At 41.3% G+C, this 18906-nt stretch overlaps 1 protein-coding gene and 1 pseudogene across 2 annotated transcripts in view; both read right to left on the bottom strand.

Moving 5' to 3' along the window:
- Positions 1-18906, bottom strand: part of LOC105488905 (EF-hand domain family member B) — a 73090-nt gene that overhangs the window by 51321 nt on the left and 2863 nt on the right. Inside the window, exon 1 of one of the 2 annotated variants that reach the window (XM_011753411.3) lies at positions 8007-9009. The exons of the other annotated variant lie outside the window; for it this stretch is intronic. Within the exon in view, the coding sequence (XP_011751713.1) occupies positions 8007-8732 (726 nt within the window). The 5' untranslated portion in view covers positions 8733-9009. Of the gene's footprint in view, positions 1-8006; positions 9010-18906 lie in introns of those variants that run through there. 2 annotated transcript variants of the gene reach the window in all.
- On the bottom strand, positions 15012-18243 carry LOC105488904 (heat shock cognate 71 kDa protein-like; annotated as a pseudogene).

The following is an 18906-nucleotide window of genomic DNA, read 5'->3' as shown; positions in this document are numbered from 1 at the left end:
ATTATATAGTATTATATAGTATATACTATATATTATTATTTTATTTAATATTTATCTAATTTAATATTTTATTAAATATTTATTTAATATAATAATTTATTATATAGTATATACTATATAATACTATACTATATAATTTATTATATAGTATATACTATATAATTTATTATATAGTATATACTATATAATTTATTATATAGTATTATATAGTATATACTTTATAATATATACTATATACCATAATACTACATATATACTATATGATACTGTATATAATACTATAATATAGTATACAGTATAAATATAGTACATACTAAATATAGTATATACTATATATAGTACTATATTATTTACTATATAGTAGCTAATACTATAAATAACATACAAAGAAAGCATAAAGACAGTTGGAAAGATGAGAAGCTTCTCAATTCTTTTTATACACTAGCATTACCCTAATACCAAACACAAAAAGAAAAAATACTGTCTAAATTTACAGAGAACCACAAATACAAAAATCCTAGTGAAACACTGGCAAGTCAAATCCAGGGATATATTATGAACATAATATATCAAAACAAGTAGGGCTTAGGCCAAAAATATGAAGATGGTTTACCCTTAGAAAATGAACTATTTTTTCTGAGGGCTCTGTTCTGTTCCATTGGTCTATATCTCTGTTTTGGTACCAGTACCATGCTGTTTTGGTAACTGTAGCCTTGCAGTATAGTTTGAAGTCAGGTAGCGTGATGCCTCCAGCTTTGTTCTTTTGGCCTAGGATTGTCTTGGCAATGCGGGGTCTTTTTTGGTTCCATATGAACTTTAAAGCAGTTTTTTCCAATTCTGTGAAGAAAGTCATTGGTAGCTTAATGGGGATGGCATTGAATCTATAAATTACCTTGGGCAGTATGGCCATTTTCACAATATTGATTCTTCCTATTCATGAGCATGGTATGTTCTTCCATTTGTTTGTGTCCTCTTTTATTTTACTGAGCAGTGGTTTGTAGTTCTCCTTGAAGAGGTCCTTTACCTCCCTGTAAGTTGGATTCCTAGGTATTTTATTCTCTTTGAAGCTATTGTGAATGGGAGTTCATTCATGATTTGGCTCTCTGTTACTGGTGTATAAGAATGTTTGTGATTTTTGCACATTGATTTTGTATCCTGAGACTTTGCTGAAGTTGCTTATCAGCTTAAGAAGATTTTGGGCTGAGACAATGGGGTTTTCTAAATATGCAATCATGTCATCTGCAAACAGGGACAATTTGACTTCTTCTTTTCCTAACTGAATACCCTTTATTTCTTTCTCTTGCCTGATTGCCCTAGCCAGAACTTCCAACACTATGTTGAATAGGAGTGGTGAGAGAGGGCATCCCTGTCTTGTGCCAGTTTTCAAATACCACACATCTATAGCCATCTGATCTTTGACAAACCTGACAGAAACAAGAAATGAGGAAAGGATTCCCTATTTAATAAATGGTGCTGGGAAAATTGGCTAGCCATAAGTAGAAAGCTGAAACTGGATCCTTTCCTTACTCCTTATATGAAAATTAATTCAAGATGGATTAGAGACTTTTTTTTTTTTTTTTTTGAGACAGAGTCTCGCTCTGTCACCCAGGCTGGAGTGCAGTGGCGCGATCTCGGCTCACTGCAAGCTCCGCCTCCTGGGTTTACGCCATTCTCCTGCCTCAGCCTCCTGAGTAGCTGGGACTACAGGCACCCGCCACCGCGCCCGGCTAATTTTTTGTATTTTTAGTAGAGACGGGGTTTCACCGTGGTCTCGATCTCCTGACCTTGTGATCCGCCCGCCTCGGCCTCCCAAAGTGCTGGGATTACAGGCGTGAGCCACCGCGCCCGGCCGGATTAGAGACTTAAATGTTAGACCTAAAACCATAAAAACCCTAGAAGAAAACTTAGGTAATACCATTCAGGACATAGGCATGGGCAAGGACTTCATGTCTAAAACACCAAAAGCAACGGCAACAAAAGCCAAAATTGACAAATGGGATCTAATTAAACTAAAGAGCTTCTGCACAGCAAAAGAAACTACCATCAGAGTGAACAAGCAACCTACAGAATGGGAGAAAATTTTTGCAATCTACTCATCTGACAAAGGGCTAATATCCAGAACCTATAAAGAACTCAATCAAATTTACAAGAAAAACAAACAACCCACCCCATCAAAAAATGGGCAAAGGATATGAACAGACACTTCTCAAAAGAAGATATTTATGCAGCCGACACATGAAAAAATGCTCATCATCACTGGCCATCAGAGAAATGCGAATCAAAACCACAATGAGATACCATCTCACACCAGTTAGAATGGCAATCATTAAAAAAATCAGGAAACAACAGGTGCTGGAGAGGATGTGGAGAAACAGGAACATTTTTACACTGTTGGTGGGACTGTAAACTAGTTCAACCATTGTGGAAAACAGTGTGGCAATTCCTCAAGGATCTAGAACTAGAAATACCATTTGACCCAGCCATGCCATTACTGGGGATATACCCAAAGGATTATAAGTCATGCTGCTATAAAGACACATGCACACGTATTTTTATTGCAGCACTATTCACAATAGCAAAGACTTGGAATCAACCCAAATATCCATCAGTGACACACTGGATTAAGAAAATGTGACACATATACCCCATGGAATACTATGCAGCCATAAAAAAGGATGAGTTCGTGTCCTTTGTAGGGACATAGATGTAGCTGGAAACCATCATTCTCAGCAAACTATCGCAAGAACAGAAAACCAAATACCACATGTTCTCACTCACAGGTGGGAATGGAACAATGAGATTACTTGGACACAGGAAGGGGAACATCACACACCGAGTCCTATTGTGGGGAGGGGGCGGGGGGAGGGATAGCATTAGGAGATATACCTAATGTAAATGACGAGTTAATGGGTGCAGCACACCAACATGGCACATGTATACAGATGTAACAAACCTGCATGTTGTGCACATGTACCCTAGAACTTAAAGTATAATTAAAAAAAAAAAAAGAAAATGAACTATTTTAATTCAGAAAAATATAATATTTCAATAAACATGGGGAAAGCTTTTCACAGATTGTTTAGTCCTGAATTTTAAACTTTCTTAGCAAACTGGAAATGGATACAAGCATTCTTAACTTTAAACATCAGAAATCTCCCACAAAATCATAGGTAATAGTGAAACATTAGAATCATTCCCATTAAAATCAGAAACGAGACCTTGTTGTTGTTATTGTTGTTGTTTTGTTTGTTTGTTTGAGACGGAGTCTCGCTCTGTCGCCCAGGCCAGTGGTGCGATCTTGGCTCACTGCAACCTCCACCACCCAGGCTCAAGTGATTCTCCTGCCTCAGCCTCCCAAGTAGCTGGGATTACAGGCGCCTGCCACCACACCCAGCTAATTCTTGCATTTTTTAGTAGAGACAGAGTTTTGCCATGTTGGCCAGGCTGGTCTCAAACTCCTGACCTCAGATGATCCACCTGCCTTGGCCTCCCAAAGTGCTGGGATTTCAGGGGTAAGCCACCATGCCCAGCCAAGAGACCTTGTTTTTAATACTGTATTTTTTTTTTAAATCATAGCCAATGCAATGAGGTAGGAAATAGAGACAGATGAAAGGTATAGATACCAAAGAGAAAAGGAAAAAGTGTCAATATGATTGTCTACCTAAAATATCCATATACAAGCAAAATAGTCATAAACAAACAAAGGAAATAATGATAAGCAATTATGACTAATAAGAGTTCAGCAAGGTGACCACATACAAGGACAACAAAAACAATAAAAACAAACACATGAAGCAATTTCCAATCTAATTATAAGTCAAAGAAACGTAAATTAAAACAATGCCTAACAAATCATTATGATTTTTAAAATTTATTTCTACAATCTTTTAGGAAGAGATTTGGCAATAGACTCTAGAAAAAGATCCATGCTTTTGCCTTCTGCTGAAACTCTTTCCTTAAGAAAATATTCCAACACATATAAAAAGACTTTTTTTTTTTAACTTTTTTTTTTTTTTTTTTGAGAGACAAGGTGTCACTATGTTGCCCAGGTTGAACTCAAACTCCTGGACTCAAGCAGTCCTCCCACCTCAGCCTCACAAAATGCTGGGATTACAGACATGAGCCACCATGCCTGGCTGACAAACTGTTTTGTAGAAAATTCTGGAAAAATAAAAAAAAATGCCCAAAAATAGGGGGAAAGAGTTAACTAAAGAATTGGCTTGACCAGGTGCAGTGGCTCATGCCTATAATCCCTGCACTTTGGAAGGATGAGGTGGGTGGATCACAAAGTCAGGAGTTCAAGACCAGCCTGGCCAATATGATGAAACCCCGTCCATCTCTACTAAAAATACAAAAAAATTAGCTGGGCGTGGGGGCAGACACCTATAATTCCAGCTACTCAGGAGGCTGAGGCAGGAGAATTGCTTGAACCCAGGAGGCAGAGGTTGCAGTGAGCTGAGATGGTGCCACTGCACTCCAGCATGGGTGACAGCGCGAGACTCTGTCTCAACAACAAAAAAAAAGAATTGGCTTAAATATTTTTTATCATTAAAAGATCTTTTTGAAGTCTTTGTAGTAATAGTGAAATCTTACAAATAACAAATGAAAAATCAAAACAAATTTTACACTCGATATAACAACTACATAAAAGTGCATTTGGATAAAAGTGTCATAAGAAGTATAGAGTAATTAAGAACTCAGGCTCTCAAATAGGAATTTGAGACTTCAAATTCCACCACTTTTTAGCTATATGACTTTAGCCGAATTACCTAAATTTGCTTCCATTTCCTTACCTGTAAAATAGGATTTAGTAATAGTAGATACCTCACAGGTTGCAATAAGGGCAAACGAATTAATACCTGCAAAGGTCTATGAATAGCCATATTAATATAGTGAGCCACCAATAAATATTAATAATCATGAAACAGTAAAGTGCTAATAGGCATTGTGTTGAGGTGATAAGATTATAGGCATTTTCATCCCTGTTTTCTAAATTTTCTATAATGTCATTATTCTTGTGTTATAATCAAAATAAATATTTTAACATCTTAAAAATTATTTTTAAATGAAGCCTTGTTTCTAATGAAGTTAGATTCCCTCCTCTTGCCTATAATCCTAATTCCATTCCCTTCCACTCATCTAGAATCTGGTTCCACCCATTCTCTTCCTTTGTGTTATCTCAAACTCCTCCACTGATTCACTAAATAATAAGATTCCTAAGTGGAATATTTACTCTTTCTCTTTCTGCCGTATTTCTTAAGGGAAAAAAATTTCATGATAGCTTTCTCTGATTCTAATAACCCATTTGCTCTTCAGTACATTATAATCTGAATTCTTTTTCTATTATGTCATTCTAACAATGTTGGTAATTTCTTAATGTCCAAAGTTAATCAATCTTATTTTTACTTTGTGTTTGGAGACAGGCTCTCATTTTGTCACCCAGACTAGAATGCAGTGGCGCGATCATAGCTCACTGGAACCTTGAACTCCCAGGCTCAAATGATCTTCGCACCTCTCCCAAGTAGCTGGGACTACAGGCACACACTACCACACTGGGCTAATTTTTCTTTTTTGTATAGGCAGAGTCTTGCTATGTTGCCCAGGCTGATGACAAACTCCTGGCCTCGAGAAATCCTCTTGCCTGCTGGGTGTGGTGGCTCATGCCTGTAATCCCAGCACTTTGGGAGGCCAAGGTGGGCCGGACACTTGAGGTCAGGAGTAGGGGACCAGCCTGGCCAACATGGCGAAACCCCTTCTCAATTGAAAATACAAAACTTAAATTTAAAAAAAAAAAAAAAGAAGAAAAAAAAAATTAGCCGGGTGTGGTGGCATGCTCCCAGAATTCCAGCTACTGGGAGGCTGAGGCACAAGAATCACTTAAGCCCAGGGAGCCGAGTTTGCAGCGAGCTGAGATCGCACCACTGTACTCTAGCCTGGGTGATGGAGTGAAACTCTGTCTCAAAAAAAAACACAAAAAACTAAAAACCTCCTGCCTCAGCCTCCCAAAGTGCTGGGATTACAGGTAGTGCCACTGCACAAGGCCCATCAGAGATGATTTAACACTGCTGGTCAATCTCTCCTCAACACTCTCTTTCTTGTCCTATCACATTTAGAAAGGAAGGTATGAGAAGTGGGAGGAAGCAGAGGTTTTAGAATTGCCTGTGCTGGAAACTGGAAGCTGGTGTCTGCATGTGTGTGAGATCAGATCAGATCAGATCAGAAGCTATAAACTGCAGAACCAATCCAGAAATGGGAACAGGTGTGGTCAAGTAAAGTGGCTGAGAAAATCCAAAGAGGAAATCAGAAAGCAATGTGAGACACAGAAGAAAAGAACATTCTGAGTCTGAAGGGGAAAAGTCTTCAAACCCAGACAAAATTCTGAGGAAGCCCTGTGACCTCTTCAGTTGAGTTTTATTCTCAAATTTCAGTGTGTGGAATATTTTATTCATATTATATCTTAAGGACACTTTCTTATGTTCCTCAATACCAGTGTCTCAGACTTACCTTTTTCTTTTCTGACTGGTCTTTCTCCCATTTAATCATCCAGGCTTCCTTCTATTTATCAAACGTGTATTTATTGACTGACCACCATAAGCCAGGTATTGTGGTATGACATGAAGGCAAACAATAAACAAGATACAATCTTTGCCCTCAAGAACTCACCTTATTGACATCTTTTTCACTGATTACCTCTTGTCAATGTTTCCCAAGATTCTTGCCTTGACTTTCTTCTCCCATTCACACCCACAGGGCATCAATTGTTTCATATTACCAAGTGTCTCCCTGGCTTCTTCACCTGTTATCTCATACTGAAGATAGCCAACACTGGACATTCATTTGCCACCAAACCCAAAGAGATCATTATCAACACAGAAACTCCTGAGTCATCCATCAACCTTCCCAAACTCACCACAGAGATCCACAACCGAATGGCAATTTTTTTAAATATCATCTAAAAACCTCTCAAAAGTGCAGTCTCCTTTCTATTCTTTCTAACTCTACATTAATTCCAGTCCATCAGAACTTTGGAATGTTCTTCTAACTACCTACTTGTCATTCAGTAGCTTCCCCTTCCCGTTCATCATAACTACTGATATCAGAATTATCTCTCTAAAAGCCAAATTTTATTTATTTCTACCCTCATTAAGATCCACTATTGATACTGTATCCATATGTTTTATCCCTACACTCTGGGCCTTTAGATGTCTTCTACATATTTCTTCTTCATCTTCATCTCTCAACACTCTGCTGGCTGAATAGAACTGTTCATGCCTCTCAAACATAGGAAACATTGGTCGTGCTCTGTACCTTTTTATGCCTAAAATGCTCTAACCTCATTCTTTCTTCAAATACTGACACCTTTCAATGTTAGCTCAAATATTACTTTTCCTATTAAGCCTTTCCCATCTCCTCTAAACAGAATTGTGCAATCTTTACACTGAGCTCTGTATTCAGAGTGTACTTCTATAAAGGAAGAATAGTGTGATTTTTATTCATTTAGATAACCGTATACTATTCCTTTAGTTATCTGTCTCCATTACTGGAGTGAGCCTAAACCTAGAAGTAGGGATCATGTACTTTTCATTTTATTTTGTCCTGTACCTGGCACAATGGCCACCACAAGTCTTTGCTGAAAGAACAAATAATTCACAGACTAAACAATGAATGGAAAAAGAAAAGTGTGAATATTAGGACACAGCATGTGTCTTCATGTATCTCAATATGTGAGAGACTTGAGAAAAATGAAATGAAGGTTAAAGGAGAAAAGAGAAAGAAATCAGAACAAACCACTGGTGTGCACAGAAAACAAAGCTGACATCTAGGAAGGGAGGCAGAGAATCAGAAATCTAAGTAACATCTGCAAGGAGTCCAGTGGAGCAAGAAATTTACGAATCTCATGAAATCTTCGTAATTTGTCTCTTCAAAACAAGTTTCATCACTTTATCATCTCAATAAAGACATAGCTATACACAGTTTAGTTCCTAGGGAAAGTGGAAAAAACTTACACTTGGCCAGCAAGGTGTTCGATCAAAAAATTTCCCAGAGTATATGGGTCTGATGCGATCTGGAGGTTCCACTCCTGATTCAATGTTTCCAGCCTCCTTTCTCTCTTCAGGTTGTTGGGCAAACTGGCACTGGGGAGGTTCTATCACCAAGCCCATTTGGGGCTCTGTATTCTTAGTCTCATCTGGCTCCTCGGCTTGGGTTAGTCCAATGTCCACCTCCACAGGAGGCTTAATCTCTGTGCCGGGTTTCATTACAACACAGGTAGACTCTTTTTCCATTTCCTGTCTTGGTTCCATATCCAAAGCAGGCTTTCCCACTAACTGCTCTACCCTTTCAGAGCCACTAGCCAAAGGAGCTCTGCTGCTCCCTACAGCCTGTGGACTTCCACACACCCTGCCCAAAGGAGGCTGTATTATCCGTCCATGGGTATATCTTGCAAGAAGACTTTCATTTTCTAACCCCATTCTTCCTGGCAACAGAGAAGGTTTTGTTCCCTCTGTGGCTGAGGCACTATCGACTCCTAAACTTCCCCTCTGCATAAGAGTCTTAGAAATATTCTGTCTTTCTGATCCCATTTCAAGCCCCTTGCTCAATGGAAATTTTGTTTCTGGTGATGCCATCCTTCCCTCACACTTATTACTAACCACAGGGCTCTCCCCGCATCGGGAATCTTCTTTTCCTAATCCCACTCTGATCCCCAACTCCATGGGAAATTTTGTTCCCATGATGACCCTCCTGTCTCCTAAATCATCCTTCCCTTCGTTGGGGTGTCCAATCTCCACCTTTCAGGGGCGATTTCTCCCCACTTTCATTTCTCCAAGAGCACTCATCTCTAAGGGAAAACTGTACCTGGCTCGAGGGACGTTTCCAAACCCTTGAGGAACCCCACTCTCAGGAAAGAGCACAACCTCACTCGTATTTCCTGCCCACTGCTTCTTGCCTGCCTCTTAACACCTAGCTGAGTTCACCGAGGAAAAGATGGAGTCTGTTTATCCGGTTACCTGGGAAACAGGGGCGGGACTTGGCGCTCAAGTCCTCCTTGGACAGATCTCCGCACATCTCTCATTTCTCTCTCTCTCTCTCTCTCTCTCTCTCTTTCTTTCTCTCTCTCCCCCCTTTTCTCTCTCTCTGCCCCCTCTCCTCTCCCCTCTCCCTCTCTCCCACTCTCCTCTCCCCTCCCCCCCCTTTCTGTCTCTCTCTTGCCTTTCCTCTCTCCCTTCTCCCCCTCTCCTATCCCTCCTCCTCCCCTCTATCCCTGCTTCCTCTCTCTTTTTCTTTGTTAGATTTGGAGGGCAAGAAAACTTGAGTGATGTGGCGTTGGGCGCTAGATCAAATGTTCACCAACTTCTCTGGTTTCCCAAGCAATGCAGTCCTTTTAGGATGGTTTCAACGATTGGCTTCTTCCTGGCCATTGGCCTCTTCATGTTGGTGATGATGAACAAATAAACTTTCTGGTGATGATCCCTTTTTTTAGGTCGTTCCTTGTCCAAGTACCTCCTCCCTGCATGTAGTTATTTTAGTACTAACAAACAACTGTAAATTCTAGAAATATTATATTTGACAACTGTGGCATAAAGACATCGTAAAGTCATTGAGAACATTTACACTTTAATAACTAGGCTTTAAATCACATTTAAAGTGCTTTTTTGTTTTTTGTTTTGTTTTGTTTTGTTTTTGAGATCGAGTCTCCCTCTGTCGCCCAGGCTGGAGTGCAGTGGCACAATCTTGGCTCACTGCAACCTCTGCCTCCTGCGTCCAAGCAATTCTCCTGCCTTAGCCTTCCGGGTAGCTGGGATTACAGGCATGTGCCACCACGCTAGGCTAACTTTTTGTATTTTTAGTAGAAACGGGGTTTTACCATGTTGGTGAAACGAGGTGACCAGCCTGGCTGGTCTCCTAACTCCTAACCTCAAGTGATCGACCCGCCTCAGCCTTCCAAAGTGCTGGGATTACAGGTGTGAGCCAGTGCACCTGGCCTAAAGTAAATATTTTAAAGTTTGAGATATGCTACACAATAAGGCATATTGTATTTTAAAGATAATGTGGCAACTAAAACTTTATTGTTTTTAAGTAGGAGTTTTTTCTTAATTGGGGTTTCACCCCTCAGATTTTAATGAAAGTATATTTGGTAAATATTTGTCATGTTCTACACATATAGGTTATAAAACACCTAGCTTAGAATTTGAACTGAATTAGGCTGGGCACAGTGGCTCACACCTTTAATCCCAGCACTTTGGGAGGCTGAGGCAGGCGGATGACTTGAGGTCAGGAGTTTGAGACCAGCCTGGCCAACATCGTGAAACCCTGTCTCTACTAAAAATATAAAAATTAGCTGGGCATGGTGGCCAGCGCCTGTAATCCCAGCTACTCAGAAGGCTGAGGCAAGAGAATCACTTAAACCCGGAGGCAGAGGTTGCAGTGAGCCGAGATGGCGCCACGACACTCTACCCTGAACGACAGAGTGAGACTCCATTAAAAAAAAAAAAGAAAAAAAAAACCGGCTGGGCACGGTGGTTCATGCCTGTAATCCCAGCACTTTGGGAGGTGGAGGCGGGTGGATCACGAGGTCAGGAGTTCGAGACCATCCTGGTCAACATGGTAAAGCCCTGTTTCTACTTAAAATACAAAAATTAGCTGGGCCTGGTGGCAGGCACCTGTAGTCCCAGCTACTTGGAAGGCTGAGGCAGGAGAATCGCTTGAACCTGGGAGGCGGAGGTTGCAGTGAGCCAAGATCACACCACTGCACTCCAGCCTGACGACAGGGTGAGATTCCATCTCAAAAAAAAAAAAAAAAACAGAATTTGAAAAGAATTTACAGGATTCCAGAACTCTACGAAAACCCCTTAAAATCCAAAAATATTTTTTAAAAGTGTGTAGGATTCTGGGCACAGTCACTCATACCTGTAATCCCAACACTTTGGGAAGCCAAGGCAGGAGAATTGCTTAACACTAAAAATCCAATTAGCCCAGCGTGGTGGCTCACATCTGTAGTCTCAGCTATCTGAGAGGCTGAAGTGGGAGGATCACTTGAGCCCAGGAGGTCTACACTGCAGTAAGCCATCATTGCACCATTGTATGCCAGCCTGGGCAACAGAGTGAAAAAATAAATAAATAAATAAATAAATAAATAAATAAATAAATGTCCAGGAGTTCAAGACAAGCATGGGCAATACAGTGAGACCTGTCTCTACAAAAAATTTCAAAAATCAGCCAGGTGTAGTGGTACATGCCTGTATTCCTAGCTACTCAGGAGGCTGGGAGGATCACTTGAGCCCAGGAATTCAGGCTGTAGTGAGATATGATAATGCCACTGCACTCTAGCCTGGGTGATGGAGTGAGATCCTGTCTCAAAAAATAAAAATAAAAAATAAGGCCAGGTGCAGTGGCTCACACCTGTAATCCCAGCACTTTGGGAGGCCTAGGTGGGCAGATCATTTGAGGTCAGGAGTTCGAGACCAGCCTGACCAACATAGTGAAACCCTGTCTCTACTAAAAATACAAAAATTAGCTGGGCATGGTGGCCGGTGCTTGTAATCCCAGCTACTTGGGAGGCTGAGGCAGAAGAATTACTTGAACCCAGGAGGTAGAGATTGCAGTAAGCCAAGATCGTGCCATTGCACTCCAGCCTGGGTGACAAGAGCGAAACTCCGTCTCAAAATAATAAATAAATAAATAATTAAAAGTGGGTAGGGTATACTAGGGAGGCCAAGGCAGGAGGATCACTTGAGTTCGAGACCAGCCTGGCCAACATGACGAAACCCCACCTCTACTAAAAATACAAAAATTAGCTGGGTGTGGTGATGCTTACTTGTAGTCTCAGCTACTCGGGAGGCTGAGGCAGGAGAATCACTTGAACCAGGGAGGCAGAGGTTTCAGTGAGCCGAGATTGCACCACTGCACTCCAGCCTGGATGACAGAACGAGATTTTGTCTCAAAAAAAAAAACCAAAAAACTATTTTCTACAACTTTCTAGAAGGCTAATATAAATATTCTTCTCCTTAGTTCTTTTTTTATGGTGCCAAATTTAAAGTTTTATTTGAGACATTGCATTTTCCATTTGCAATAGTGTTTATAAAGTGCAATGTTATTTCCTTCCACGAGCACATGTTCCATACTCAAGTATTGAGAATGCCCAAGAATTTACTATAGCAGCTCAATTTTTAAACTGCTACAGTCATATTGTGACCATGAAGAAGTATCCCGAAGACAAAAGCTAACACACACAAAATAGGACAGCAGTGAGATCATCAGGACCAAAGCTCTGATCAAACTGTACCTAAAACTCACATAACTCTAGACTTACAGTTACATGGGCCAGTGTCCCTGTTTGACTCGCACTTTCTGTTAACTATAACTGAAACATCTTTATGTCTACCACACTTAACAGTCAACATCCCTTAAGACTTTACTTACAGAAAACTTTTCATGGCTGGTAAATACTCTTCTCTCTTTTCCTTTGAGCTCCTCCAGTACCAAGAGTCTGAGTCACTCACTTTATCACTTCTCTCTCTCTCTCAGACATACGCACATACAACAAACCCTTGTGGCATATTTGTGGTGTTTTACCTAACTTTCTGCCCTTCCCTTGGTTATAGCCCTGACCCTGGTACAAGATAACATTTAACATTTGTTACACTGAATTGTGACTGTCAGTGCTTCTGTCTCCTCCTCCCCTGAAGACTGTCAGCTCCTGAGGGCCTGACAGTCCCTTGACTCAACTCCTCTCTACTTCAATGTTTTATGCTTTGACTCAAAGAGATTCGGCTTCGTAGGGAGAGAGGTGGAAGGTTGAAGGGCATCCATCCAAACTTGTTTACTAACATTTGTATGTTCTTCCCTAGTTAACTGCCTCTATGCCTTGGCTGGAGAGGGAGCCACCTAGGTTCCCTTCACCTGGAATGTCTATTTTCACACATTCCAAACTCAAGGTCAACTCTGAAAGGAATAAGAGCTGTAATTGACTGGAAAAGGACATGTGGCAACTTTCTGAGATTATGGTAATGTTCTGTATCTCAGTAGGGATGTGGGTTACACAGGTAACATGTTTTGACATTTGTCAAAACATGAAATTATGCTCTTAAGACACGTGCATTTATTTCATTTTATGGATATTTGACCTTTAAAAAGGTTCACATATTGAACTCTAGTAAATGGCATGCATGATGAAATGTTTAAAGGAATGTGTACACATGTTCATAATTTTGAAATGCATAAAGTGTTGATACATGGCTGGACATACGTGATAAAGTCAAGTGTAGTAAAATGCTAGTTGTAGAATCTGGGTGGTGGATATTTGGGTGTTCATAGTACAATTACTTTGATTTTCTGAATGTTTGAAAATGTTCATCATAAAATGTTAGGAAAATAATAAGAAATGTGGGTTAACATCTCTGATGTCTTCACAGTCACAGACTTGGTTTAGACCCCATTACATCTTAACTGGAATCTTGCAATCACCCTTACACTGGCCTTCATGTTAGCCCACTGCAGTCTCTCCTCACCGCAAGGATCGCCAGAGAGAACCTTCAGAAACATAAATTGGACCTCTGTGATCCGGTCCCTGCCAACCTCTTCAGCTTCATCCCTGACACTTGCCACCTTACTGCAGCCTGTACTACAGCTCAACCCAGGGCTTGCAGTTCCACTCACACACTGGGCTATGTTATGACTTTCTGGTTTGGTTTTGTTTTGTTTTTGAGATGGAGTCTCACTCTGTCACCCAGGCTGGAGTGCAGTGGTGCGATCTTGGCTCACTGCAACCTCTGTCTCCGGGGCTCAAGCGATTCTCCTGCCTCAGCCTCCCGAGCAGCTGAGATTACAGGCACCCGCCAACATGCCCAGCTAATTTTTGTACTTTCAGTAGAGACGGGGTTTCACCGTGTTGGCCAGGCTGGTCTTGAACTCCTGACCTCAGGTGATCCACCTGCCTTGGCCTGCCAAATTGCTAGGATTACAGGTATGAGTCACCACACCCAGCCTACTTTATGACTTTCCACTTTTCCTCCTATTGTCCCCTTTGCTTGGAATGCTTTATTCCAACACATCCTCTTCCCTCCTTGCCTGGTAAATACTCTTCAAGACTCAACCCAGGGATTACTTCTTCCCAGTAGCACGTCTTCCCAGTAGCATGTCCTGGGTTGGGTCTCCTCCCTTTTTTTTTTTTTTTTTTTTTTTTGAGACGAAGTCTCACTCTGTCACCAAGGCTGGAGTGAAGTGGCATGATCTCGACTCACTGCAACCTCTGCCTCCCGGGTTCACGCCATTCTCCTGCCTCAGTCTCCTGAGTAGCTGGGACTACAGGCACCTGCCACCACGCCCAGCTAATTTTTTGTGTTTTTAGTAGAGACGGGGTTTCACCATGTTAGCCAGGACGGTCTCGATCTCCTGACCTTGTGATATGCCAGCCTCGGCCTCCCAGAGTGCTGGGATTACAGGCATGAACCACCACACCCAGCCATGGGTCTCCTTCTTTCATGCTCCCATAGCACCTCAAACTTATTTGTAACATAGTATTTATCCTACTATGATCTATGTGGGTTTCCATGTCTGTATACTAAACTAGATGCTTCTTGAAGAGCAAGCCTTCTAAAGGCATGCACAGGGTCTGATCTAAAAGAGGCTTTGATAAGCCACTGTAGAACTGAACAATTGATATTGAACTGGCATGGATGACATTCTGGCACTCTCCAACAACTTCGTCTTATAGATTTGATTGTATCTCCTCTACAGGAGTTTAAGGCCCACTGCCCCTATTGACTCAGCCATCTTTCTATGTCTCTCAAACACCATCTTCCTCATGAAGTCAACTCAATTTCCTGCCCCAGTTTGGAATGATCTCTCCAATTCCTTTAAAGGCTTACTTTCTATATACTTCTTTTTTTTTTATATATGAGATTATGCACCTTTTTGGGCAAATTTTGACTGGGAAAAATGAAACTACATTGACTGATAAAAAAAAAAAAAAAAAAAACTGCCACAGAATTTGCTACATACTTGGGTCCTTCAATGTTTCAAGTGTGTGGAACGATGCTGCATCTATACTTGGGTTATCTTACTCAGTGGTGGGCCCTGAGAAAGCACCACCAGAGGCAGAAGATCCACCAACAGTGAATCCCCTAGGCATTCCTCCTGCACTCTGCTACAGCTTGTTAATGATGGGATTGCAGACTTTCTCCAGCCCTTTCTGCTGATGTTCAAATTCTTCCTTCTCAACAGCCTGATTCTTATCTATCCAGTTAATAATTTCATTATGCCTGACAAGAATCTTCTGTTTGTCTTCATCATGAATCTTGCCTTGAAGTTTCTCATCTTCAACAGTTGCTTCCATGTTGAATTCATAGGATTCAAGGGAATTCTTGGATGACACCTGTCTCTGCTTCTCATCTTCAGCTTTGTACTGCTCAGCCTCCTGGACCATACGCTTAATATCTTTCTTGCTAAAATGGCCCTTGTCATTAGTGACAGTACTCTTGTTCTCTTTTCCTGTACTCTTGTGCACAGCAGAGACATTGAAGGTGCCATTGGCACCAATATCAAATGTGACTTCAATGTGAGGAACACCTTGGAGTGCAAAAGGTATGCCTATGAGTTGAAACTTGCCAAGCAGGTTGGTATCCTTGGTCATGACATGCTCACCCTTCATAAACCTGAATAAGCACATCAGGATGCTTGTCAGGGTAGGTAGTGAAGGTCTGTCTGCTTGGAAGGAATGGTATTATGCTTAATGAGAACAGTCATGACTACACCAGCAGTTTCAATACCATGGAAAGGAAGAATGACATACAAGAGCAACAAATCTTGAGCGTTTTCAGATTTGTTGCCAGACAGAATGGCTGCTTGAACAGCTGCACCATAAGCAACAGCTTCTTTAGGGCTGATGCTCTTATTCAGTTATTTTCCATTGAAAAAGTCTTAGAGAAGCTTCTGAATCTTGGGGATACGAGTAGAACCATCATCCAGGAAAATATCATGAATCTGTGACTTGTCTAGTTTGGCATCTTGAAGGGCTTTCACTACGGGGTCCAGGTGTCACAGAAAAGGTCAGCATTCAGTTCTTCAAATCGGGCATGTGTAAGAGATATAGAAGTTGATTCCTTCATAGAGAAAATGGATCTCAATACTAGCCTGGTTGCTCAAGAGAGAGTGTACTTAGCATGTTCACAAGCAGTATGGAGACGTTAGATAGCTCTCTTATGCTCACTGATATCTTTTGTATGCTTGTGCTTGAACTCGGCAATAAAATGGTGGACCACTTGGTTGTCAAAGTCTTTTCCACCTAAGTTGGTGTCTCCTGCTGTAGATTTCACCTCAAAGATTCCATCTTCAACAGTGAGGACTGACACATTTAAAGTGCCACTTCCAGGCCAAGTGCAGTGGCTCACGCCTGTAATCCCAGTACTTTGGGAGGCTGAGGCAGGTGGATTACCTGAGGTCAAGAGTTCGAGACCAGCCTGGCCAACATGGCAAAACTCTGTCTCTATTAAAAATAAAAAAATTAGCCAAGGATGGTGGCGCATGCCTGTAATCCCAGCTACTTGGGAGGCTGAGGCACAAGAATGGCTTGAACCCTGGAGGCAGAGGTTGCAGTGAGCCAAGATTGCACCACTGCACTCCAGCCTGGGCAACAGAGTGAGATTCTGTCTTACAAAAAAAAAAAAAAAGCCAGGAATGGTGGCTCACGCCTGTAATCCCAGCACTTTGGGAGGCTGAGGGGGGCAGATCACCTGAAGTCAGGAGTTCGAGACCAGCCTGGCCAACACGGTGAAACCACATCTCTACTAAAAATACAAAAAAAATTAGTCAGGTGTGGTGGTGGGTGCCTGTAATCCCAGCTACTCAGGAGGCTGAGGCAGGAGAATCACTTGAACCCAGGAGGCAGAGATTACAGTGAGCCAAGATCACACCACTCCAGCCGGGGTAACAGAGTGAGAATCCATCTCAAAAAAATAAATAAATAAAAATTCAAAAATACCACTTCCAAGGTCAAAGATCAGCACATTTCTTTGAGCTCCAACCTTCTGTCTAAGGCATAAGCAATAGAAGCAGCAGTTTGCTCATTGATAATTCTCAGTACATTGAGATAAGTAACAGTTCCAGCATCTTTGGTAGCCTGATGCTGAGAATCATTAAACTAAGCTGATATTGTGACCACAGCATTGGTAACACTCTTCCCAAGGTAGGCTTCTGCCATTTCCTTCATCTTTGTCAGAACAACAGAGCAGCTGTCCCCAACCTTTTTGGCACCAGGGACCAGCTTCATGGAAGACAATTTTTCCACAGACCAAGTTGCAGGGGGTAGGATGGGGGGAAGATAGTTTTAGGATGATTCAAACACATTACATTTATTGTGCACTTTATATTATTATTACTTTGTAATATATAATGAAATAATTATATAACTCATCATAATGTACCATCAGTAGGAGCTCTGAACTTGTTTTCTCACAACTAGTCTTTCCCATCTGGAGGTGATGGAAGACAGTGACAGATCATCAGGCATTAGATTCTCATAAGAAGTGCTAGATCCCTTGCGTGTGCAATTCACAATAGGGTTGACTCTTATGAGAATCTAATGCTGCCACTCACCTGACAGGAGCTCAGGTGATAATGTGAATGATGGGGAGCCGCTGTAAATACAGATGAAGATTCACTGACTTGCTGCCACTCACCTTCTGCTGCGCAGCCAGTTCCTAACAGGCCACAGCCCGGTACCAGTCCGTGGCCTGGGGATTGAGGACCCGTGCCCTAGAGGACACCTTTCTGGACAGACGTTTTTTTCTCTCTCCCTTGTATGGGCCTGCCAGCATTATTCACTACTATGAAGGGCCAATGCTTCATATCAGACTGGACAACAGCATAATCAAGTCTGTGTCCAATCAGCAATCAGATTTGGCATCAAAAAGTGCGTTCATGGGGTTCATTGCAACTTGATTCTTTGTGGCATCACTGAGCAATTGTTCAGTATCAGTAAAGGTGACATAGCTTGGAGTGATTGGATTTCCCTGATCATTGGCAATTACCTCTATTTTTCCATGCTGGAAAACAACCACACAAGAGTAGATGGTGCCAAGATGAATACCTACTGCAGGTCCCTTAAACATGGTTGTTTGCATGTAGGCTGGATTGGATTGTGAAGAAAGACACAGGAACCCCAAAAGTGGCCACTGCATTCAATAAATCCCAATAAATTCTTCAAATGACTTTGCAGTATGTAAATCAAGGTAAGGCCTCATTCAATTCATTCAGTCATTCTACACATAGGTATTGAGTCCCTCCCTATTTTGTGTCAGTGTTGGGAATACAGTTAGCCCTCTGTATTCCATAGAAAGTATTTGAGTTAAAAAATGAAAAAAACACAAAATAATACAAATTAAAAAAAATACAACTATTTACATATCATTTACATTGTATTACTTATTATAAGTAATCTGAAGATGATTTAAAGCATACAGAATAGCCTACATGCAAATACTACACCATTTTACATGAGACTAGAGCATCTGTAAATTTTGGTACCCTCATGGTGGGGGAATAGGGGAGTGTCCAAGAACCAGTCACCAGCAGATGGACTGACTGTATAACCCAACCCCTATTTCATGGAGCTTATCGTCTAGTAAGGATAGATAACCATCAAGTGGAACGATGCAAACTATCGTATCAAATGGTGCTAAGTGTTATGAAGACTGCATAATATCATGTCAAATGGTGCTGTTATGAAGACAACAGACCACTTCGACATGTAAGAAAGCACTTTAGAATTAGTGGGCTTAGAAGTCCCTAAGGCAGATGACATTTGAGCTGAAGCCTGAATGATGCCCTCCAAAGACACAAACTTTTTAAACATGACTAGCTTAGGTTTTCACAGCCTTTTATTCACTCACTTGCTGCCATGCCAATGTT

Source organism: Macaca nemestrina, chromosome 2 (genome assembly GCF_043159975.1).
Source record: "Macaca nemestrina isolate mMacNem1 chromosome 2, mMacNem.hap1, whole genome shotgun sequence".
NCBI lineage: Eukaryota > Metazoa > Chordata > Mammalia > Primates > Cercopithecidae > Macaca > Macaca nemestrina.
This window is presented reverse-complemented; position numbering and strand designations above follow the sequence as displayed.